This window comes from Amblyraja radiata, chromosome 18 (assembly GCF_010909765.2).
Source record: "Amblyraja radiata isolate CabotCenter1 chromosome 18, sAmbRad1.1.pri, whole genome shotgun sequence".
NCBI lineage: Eukaryota > Metazoa > Chordata > Chondrichthyes > Rajiformes > Rajidae > Amblyraja > Amblyraja radiata.
In genome coordinates this window covers 23,577,223-23,584,726 of record NC_045973.1, presented here as the reverse complement: position 1 = coordinate 23,584,726, position 7,504 = coordinate 23,577,223, and the positions used below count along the sequence as shown (strand labels likewise).

At 42.0% G+C, this 7,504-nt stretch overlaps 1 protein-coding gene across 2 annotated transcripts in view; it reads right to left on the bottom strand.

The window, feature by feature from the left end:
• Positions 1–720: 720 nt before the first annotated feature.
• The window catches only part of rrp9 (ribosomal RNA processing 9, U3 small nucleolar RNA binding protein), a 33,830-nt gene continuing 27,046 nt past the window's right edge, over positions 721–7,504 (bottom strand). For both annotated transcript variants that reach the window (XM_033036849.1, XM_033036850.1), the window contains exons 14-15: positions 4,113–4,186; positions 721–900 (exon numbers count right to left, since the gene is read on the bottom strand). In XM_033036849.1, the coding sequence (XP_032892740.1) occupies positions 825–900; positions 4,113–4,186 (150 nt within the window). In that variant the 3' untranslated portion in view covers positions 721–824. The remainder of the gene's footprint in view (positions 901–4,112; positions 4,187–7,504) is intronic.

Below are 7,504 nucleotides of genomic sequence, written 5' to 3'. Positions count from 1 at the left end.
ACATATTGGTCCAAGGCAGTGTTGAAATTGAAGCCTAGTTTAGCAGGACCTATTGAGGGTAGGGAGTGGTGTGGAGACGATACAATGGCTGTTCACCTGTGCAGCTTGCCCTGGGAAACCAACAGGTCATTCAAAGCCGTGCTATTGGTCATGATGGCGTTCAGATGGCTGGCAATCACAGATTCTATGACTTTATAAATCAACAGTTAATTTCTAACACTGCCTGGAGACTGGTTTCCTCAGTCAATGTTAAAGACTGCAGTCATCCCGAGTAAAAAAAAAAAAGAAGACGCCATCCTTAGGCTTTGCATCCTTCAGCTTAATGTTAGATATGAAAATCAATTCCTGCATGGGTCGGGCAATGCATAGGTCGGGCAAAGCTGTCCACACATAGGGAGAGTCATTGACGATTTGAACAAATGTCAAACTGATTAAAATAATCAAACTGATTAAAATACATTGTGAGCCCAGCTTCTCCTGTGATGTCAGCTAGAGTGTTAACATCTGCTCCCATAACAATGGGCAGACTACCTGACACCTGAGCGTTGTGTTGGAGGTAGGGTAACACGCAGCAGTTTTGGGATGAAAATCCTCTACACCAGTAGTGGGGTCATGGAAGTAGAGGACATGCACTTCAGAGATAGACTGTTGAAACAGACACCATCATCCAATTGTCTCACACAAGTAGCATTGCACACATGACAAACATACACCCAACACTGTGAATACACCATAATTTTATTTATAAAATAGGCACTCAAATGTCAGAAATCTCAAACATTATTTAATTATATCACAACTTTTTGCTATCTCACAATTGTTGTTTAGTTCATGGTTTTTTTCAAGGGTATTATACATATTCCATTCTTGGCCTCTTTTAGTCTCCACCACCGACCTAATCTGCGAAGATATCACAAATTTTATTACATTTATTGCAGTTTTTAAACATGTTGAATCAGTAGTCAGGAATTCTAATAGAGCAGTATAGACTGCAAAGGATAGTTTGTGACATGCATTTGAAGTTTGCATTTAAACAAACAACTCCACTGCAAGAAGGTCTGCATTCCAGTCAATGCCAAATCTGATAACACAAGTGATTCACTCTACAAGCACATCTACCAACCAAACCTCTGGCCTGGGAAAACTGATCTTATCCCCATCTGCCACACTGACACAATGTTTCTCAGGTCACCAATAAGGAAGCATGGCCAACCAATAGCCTAGGAGCTCTAAAGTGCCACAACCAATTCATCCAAGATAGGGTGAACTAAACATCAAACCGACTTCTATGTCTTTGTAGGTCACAACAAGTGCATTTGAAAAGAGAAATGCTTAATTGGAGATACTTGCATTGTGGAGTATTGAGCTCAAGCAGTACAGAAGTAGAAATCCTCAAACAGCCAAGACAGCAGAAAATCCAAATAAATCCACCATTTGCAGTATCCATTCCAATCACAACCTACATTTACTAACACAAGGACATCCAAAGGTCTTTGACACATCCTGGTAATGGCAGCTGTAAGTAATTTTTCAACGCAGATAGAACTACATTACCAAAAGAAATATTTAGAAAAGATCAAAGATCCAAACCAGCAACATGCGGTAATGAAAGTTTTACAGTAAATCCTCTCCTGCTCGGAAACAAAGCAATTATATCGGCTTCAGAAAATATTACCAGCGGTGACTGCAACATCCTACAGGGTGAGTAACAGAATCAGCTGCCACCGCATCGATAATGACTCTTTTTATTCAATCAAGTATTGCAAGCAGCTTATGTGGATAACACGTGGCTTAAACTCTACTGAGCTATCCTATACTACTGGATGAGTTCAAAGTTATATGAATGGTATCACTCTCTGGCTGACTGGCACTTTTGTATGAATGTTACCCGATTTTAGCCCTTTCATACAACAGCTTTTGCTGGCATACAGATAATGGTATAACAGGTAAGGAAAAAGGACCAGTCATGTATCAGCCATGATCTCAGTGCAATTCAGGCTGAAACGGCTGAATGGCTTACTCCTACTTTTACCTTGTGGAAATGAAAAACATGAGGGAGAGAAGGGCCTGCTGACCTCTCAACATCCAGTCTACTTTGAGTGACAAGCCTCGATATCATTTAAAAGTTTGTACATTTGGAAATATTTTAATGGATAATGATCTGGAACAAATCAACACCAGACCTCTGAATAACCGAAAAGTGGTTCAATAAAGCATTCTGTGTTCTGAAACCAGCCCACAATACAAGAGCACAATGCACTGCACAATACACTGTTCTCCTAAAGCACTATATTATCTACCTTACTAGACAATATCCAAAACACACCAACCCGGATCTATCGGGAGAACTAGCTGTTCGGTTAGAGAATTGGCTTCATGGAAAGTAAGAGGGTGATCGCAGGAAGTTGTTTTTCAGACTGTGGACCTGTGACTAGTGCCCCAGGAAATCAGGGCTGGGCCCATTGCTGTTGGTGCTCATTATCAATGATTTAGATGAGAATATACAAGGCAAGATTAGTAGATTTGCAGATTACTCTAACGTAATAGAGCGGGAAGATATTCATCAAAACTTACAGCAAGATCTTGATCAATTGGGCTGAGGAATGGTTAATGGAGTTTAATGCAGATAAGTGCAAAGTGTTGCATTTTGGGAAATCAAACTAGGGCAGGATGTTCTCAGTGAATGGCAGGGCCCTGAGGAGTGTCGTGGAGCAGAGGGACCTAGGAATATATGTACATTGTCCCTTGAAAGTGGTGTCATAGGTAGATAGGGTGATCAAGAAACTATTTGAGTATTGTCTTCAGTTTTGGTCACACTGCTATTGGAAGAATCTTGTTAAGCTGAAAAGTACGCAGAGAAAATTTACGATGATGTTGCCAGGACTTGATGGTCTTGACTATATGGGATAGTTGGGTAGGACTTTATCCCTTGGTGTGTCAGAGGCTGTGAGGTGATTTTATATATATAGATAGGAAAGAACTGCAGGTTGCTGGTTTTAGTCAAGGATAGACACAAAATGCTGGAGTAACTCAGCGGGACACGCAGCATCTCTGGAGAGAAGGAAAGGATTTATCGGAGTCGCTGCCTCAAAAAGGCAGCCAGCATCATCAGAGACTCACACCATCCTAGCCACACACTCATTTCACCCCTACAATCGGAAAGAAGGTACAGGAGCCTGAAAACTGTAACGTCCAGGTTCAGGATCAGCTTCTTCCCTGCAGCTATCAGGTTATTAAATACTACAACCTTAAATAAGCTCTGAACTACAATAGACTATTATTCTTATTGCACTGCTATTGTTTTTTTTTTGTGTTTACGTATGTGCAAATGTGCATGTATATGTGTGTGTGTACATGTATATATACACATTTAACTTTTTTTCCTCTTGTTTATTATATCATTTACAGTGTACTATGTTTACATACTCTGTTGTGCTGCAGCAAGTAAGAAATTCATTGTTCTATCTGGCACATATGACAATAAAACACTAGACTCTTGACGTTTCGGGTCGAGACCCTTCTTCTGTCTGAAGAAGGGTCTCGACCTGAAACGTCTGAGAAAAAAGTCAGACCCGAAAAGTCTGAAGAAGTGTCTCAACCCGAAACGTCACCCATTCCTTCTCTCCAGAGATGCTGCTTGTCCCACTGAGTTACTCCAGCAATTTGTGTCTACGAGGGAAATATATATGGGTAATTGCACAGAGTCTTATGCTCAGAGTAGAGGAATTAAGAACCTGAGGACACAGGTTTAAGGTGAAAAATTGAATAAGAACTTGAGGGTAACTTTTTCCACACAGAGTGTGGTGGGCAAATGGAATGAGCTGCCAGAGGAGGTATTTGAAGCAGGTACTATAACAACATTTGGACGGTACATGAAAGGAAAGAAGGATATGGGGCCAAACACAGGCAGGCAGGACTAGTGTAGATGAAGCATCTTGGTCAACATGGGCAATTAGCGCCAAGGGCCCGTTTCCATGCTGTATGGCTGTCAGCGAGGGAAATTATACATACCGCAATATTTTTAACCTTTTATGCAACTTGTCTGGAGAAGCAATGATCTCATTAGTGGATGACCTGAGAATGAGTTACAAGAGATTGCTATCGCTCATTACCTGTGCTCCTGTCCCACACCAGCCACTAAAAAATCACCGGAATTTGAAAATTTTAAACAGTTCACAAATCCAACCTATGAAAGAAGCAAAGAGGGAAAACAGGATTAGTTTCAACTTTGTAGATAATTCTTAATCTAGCTTGCAAGTCTCAATTTCCCCCAAAACCTGTTACGTTCATATCCCAGGTTATAAACGAGCTGCATGAGTTTGATGTTAGCCACCCTGAGCCAGGGCTGAAGTAAGTCTTGTGGTGTGGACCAAAAAGACAAACATAGGAACGTAGAAATCTCATGAAAAGCTCTATTCCCCACGCAATGCAGAGCATTGTGATAGAAATGGTTTGCATTGAAATCATTTTCAACATTTTCCTCACACAAAAGAAATTCACAAGAATGCACAATATAATATTCAACCAAAGCGACTCCAGACAGCTAAAATGCATTCAATCTCTTTGCCACCTCCCAATTTTGCATAGCCCGGATATTCCACCCCGAGTGAGATGAGCTGTCTGGTGTGGATCCCACTGGCCTGAAGGTTTACCGACTGTTTATCTGTTGCCAAGTTATATTTTTGCCTTGAGGATCACGGCTAGTGTCTGTCTCTCTCTAGGAAGACAAAGGTATACTGGAAGGGAAAATAACAATGAATCTTTAAACACACATTCCTGAAATGTGCCAGTGGCCTTGTTGATTAAGGAGACATTAATTCCTGCTCTTCTGACTCCAGCTCTGCCCTTACTGCAGATAGGCTGCCTTGTCCCTCCAGTACTTTGCCCAGAGCACTGTCTCATGTTTCTTTCCCTCTTGCACTAATAAAAATATCCACTAGAAAACATTCATTGCTTAAACAGTAAACCAGAGATTTCAGTTCAGGCACAAGAAACTGCAGATACTGAAATTTGGAGAAATAAGTGAGCAGCTGGAGGAACTCAGCAGGTCAGCTTCTCTGAAGGGAAATGGACATTCAATGTTTTGTGTCCAGATCCTTCACCTGGAAATCATCTAGATATTTCAGTCAACAGGTGGCAATGGATTCATATCTGCGCCACATTACAATGGTCTTTCTAGTGCAGAGGAGGCAATCTGCTTTCAGTGACGCCACATCCTATTGAAAGAGAAGTTAAATGCAAGAGCAGTCCGCAACTCTGACCAGAGGAAAACAGCTGATCGTAACTTCAGCGAATCAAAGGCTAAGAAGGTAACGAGACTGCAAACTTGGACAGCAGCTTCTCAACTAATTATCCATCTCAACTCATGTTGATGTTTTAAGGTCAGTTGACAGCAGGGATTCTCCAGCAATAACTTGAGCTGTATGCCTGAGCAGTACACCACTGGGGAATAGGCACTGAGAAGGCAATTAGCACCTTCTTCTAACGGGACTCATTCATACTGAAATAGTGCAAGTGAAACAGGTCATGAAAATGCAGTCTCAGAAGGGGGAGCAGTACCTGCTAGGTGTATTAAAAGTAAATTTAAGAAAGTTGTGGTGCTTTTCAAAAAAATATTCCTCTTTCTTTCCTTATCAGAGGAAACTAAAAAAATACTTTGGTGTTACATCATCTCCAGGAAGCCCTAAAACTTGTCCAAAAATTCAATAAGATCTTGGTTGATCAATGAGAGTATTCAACAGTCAGTTCTTTATAACTCATAATTCCTCAATCTTTACAATTTGTGAAACATGTTCGACCTTACATAAAATCAATGATTGACTCAGATTAAATTCAGCTTTTAAGTGAAAAGTTATTTCCTCTTCGATTATTTACTCTGGCCTCTTTGCTGACAATAGCCGTTAAACTAGCCTACAGTTCCCTGCCTTGTCCTCCTATTCAAACAAAGGAGTCACATTATGATATGCTCCTGGAAATAAAAAATTGAAAATTTCAAACAATGGGCTCACTGTCTCTGCAACCATTTCCTTTAAAAACCATGAGTGCAGGCTATTGGATCCCAGTGAATTGTCCATCTTTAACCCAGTGAATTTCTCTAATACTTTATCCCTTGTGATTGGGATTTTTCCAAGTTCCTTGGTTATTTGAAATGAGCCCTCCTGTTGTCTTAGGGGTATTTGCAGTGTCCTTTATGGTGTAGACTGATGAAAATACAGATTTAATACATTTTCCATGTCCGCTTCCAGCTATTAATTCACCAGCTTCGTTCTCTAGTGTTCCCACAGGTATTTTAGTTGTCATCCTCCTATTTATATCTATAGAAACCGTTACCGTTTTGATATTACACGCAATTTCTGTCTCAAAATCAATATTTTCCATTCTAGTTTTTTTTAGATTTTTTGCTTCTGGATCTTTAAAACATCTCAATCCTTGGGCCTATTATCAGCCCTTGTCACTTTGATTGCCTTACCCTTCAATTTAACATCCTTGACTTCCTTTCTTAACCACAGACTGTGCCTCTTTCTCATGGAATCCCTCTTTCTAACTTAGATAAACTCCTGCTGAGTGTCATAGCTATTTGAATACCTTCCGCTGTTCGTCTCCTGACCTGTCTCTTAGCTTATTTTCCCGTCCACTTTAGACAACTCATCCATCATACCCTCACAATTGCCTCCATTTAGGCTGAAGACATGGTTTTGGCCCTGTGGTGTTCATTACCGAACCATATTTGGAATTCCATTATAATGTGGTCACTAACTCCTCGGAGTTTTATTTAACTCTTATTAATCATTTCTCATTACTCGCGACCAAATCTAAAACAGCCTATTCTTGAGTAGGTTCAATCAGGGCTCATGAGAGGGTGGTGCAGGGGGTGCATCGTACCCGGGCCTGGGGTCCAAAAGGGGGCCCGGGAGCCAAAGGAGGGGGGCAGGAAATTTCCTGAAATCTCAGAAAATGTTTGCATATATTTTGTGAAGACTAGCATTCACATTTTGTGTGAGCCTACATAGTTTTATATATTGTAATTCGTAGAAATTATGATCCATAATAAAGTGGGGAATTTAAACTAGTGGGTGTGTGGTCGGGGTAACCTGATTAAAAGAGGGGGAAGGGGAAGACCCATCACTACTGATCACTGTCTGCATCGTGGAGGTTGTGGGCTTAGTGCTGCGTCTGGAACTCTGGTGAGGTGACGGCTCTGGCCCGCTGGTGGCCGGTGGAGAGGCGAGGGTCGGCGGAGTTGCTGGTGGAGGCCTGTGGGGGGCTGGAGTAGAGATACGGGCAGCAGCATCGGTGGCTTTCTGAAGACAGTGAAGGTCGGCGACAGCGGCTGCGGTGGCCCCGCCCGGGGAGGTGGTGAGAGTCAGCGACAGCGGTGGCCACACCCGGGGAGGTGGTGAGAGTCGGCAGCCGCTGCAGTTTCGGTGGTCCCGGCCTGGGTTTGGCCGGGAAGACAGTGAGGGTCGAAGAGGCGGTGGATGTTGTTGCTGCTTCTTGTGGTGGT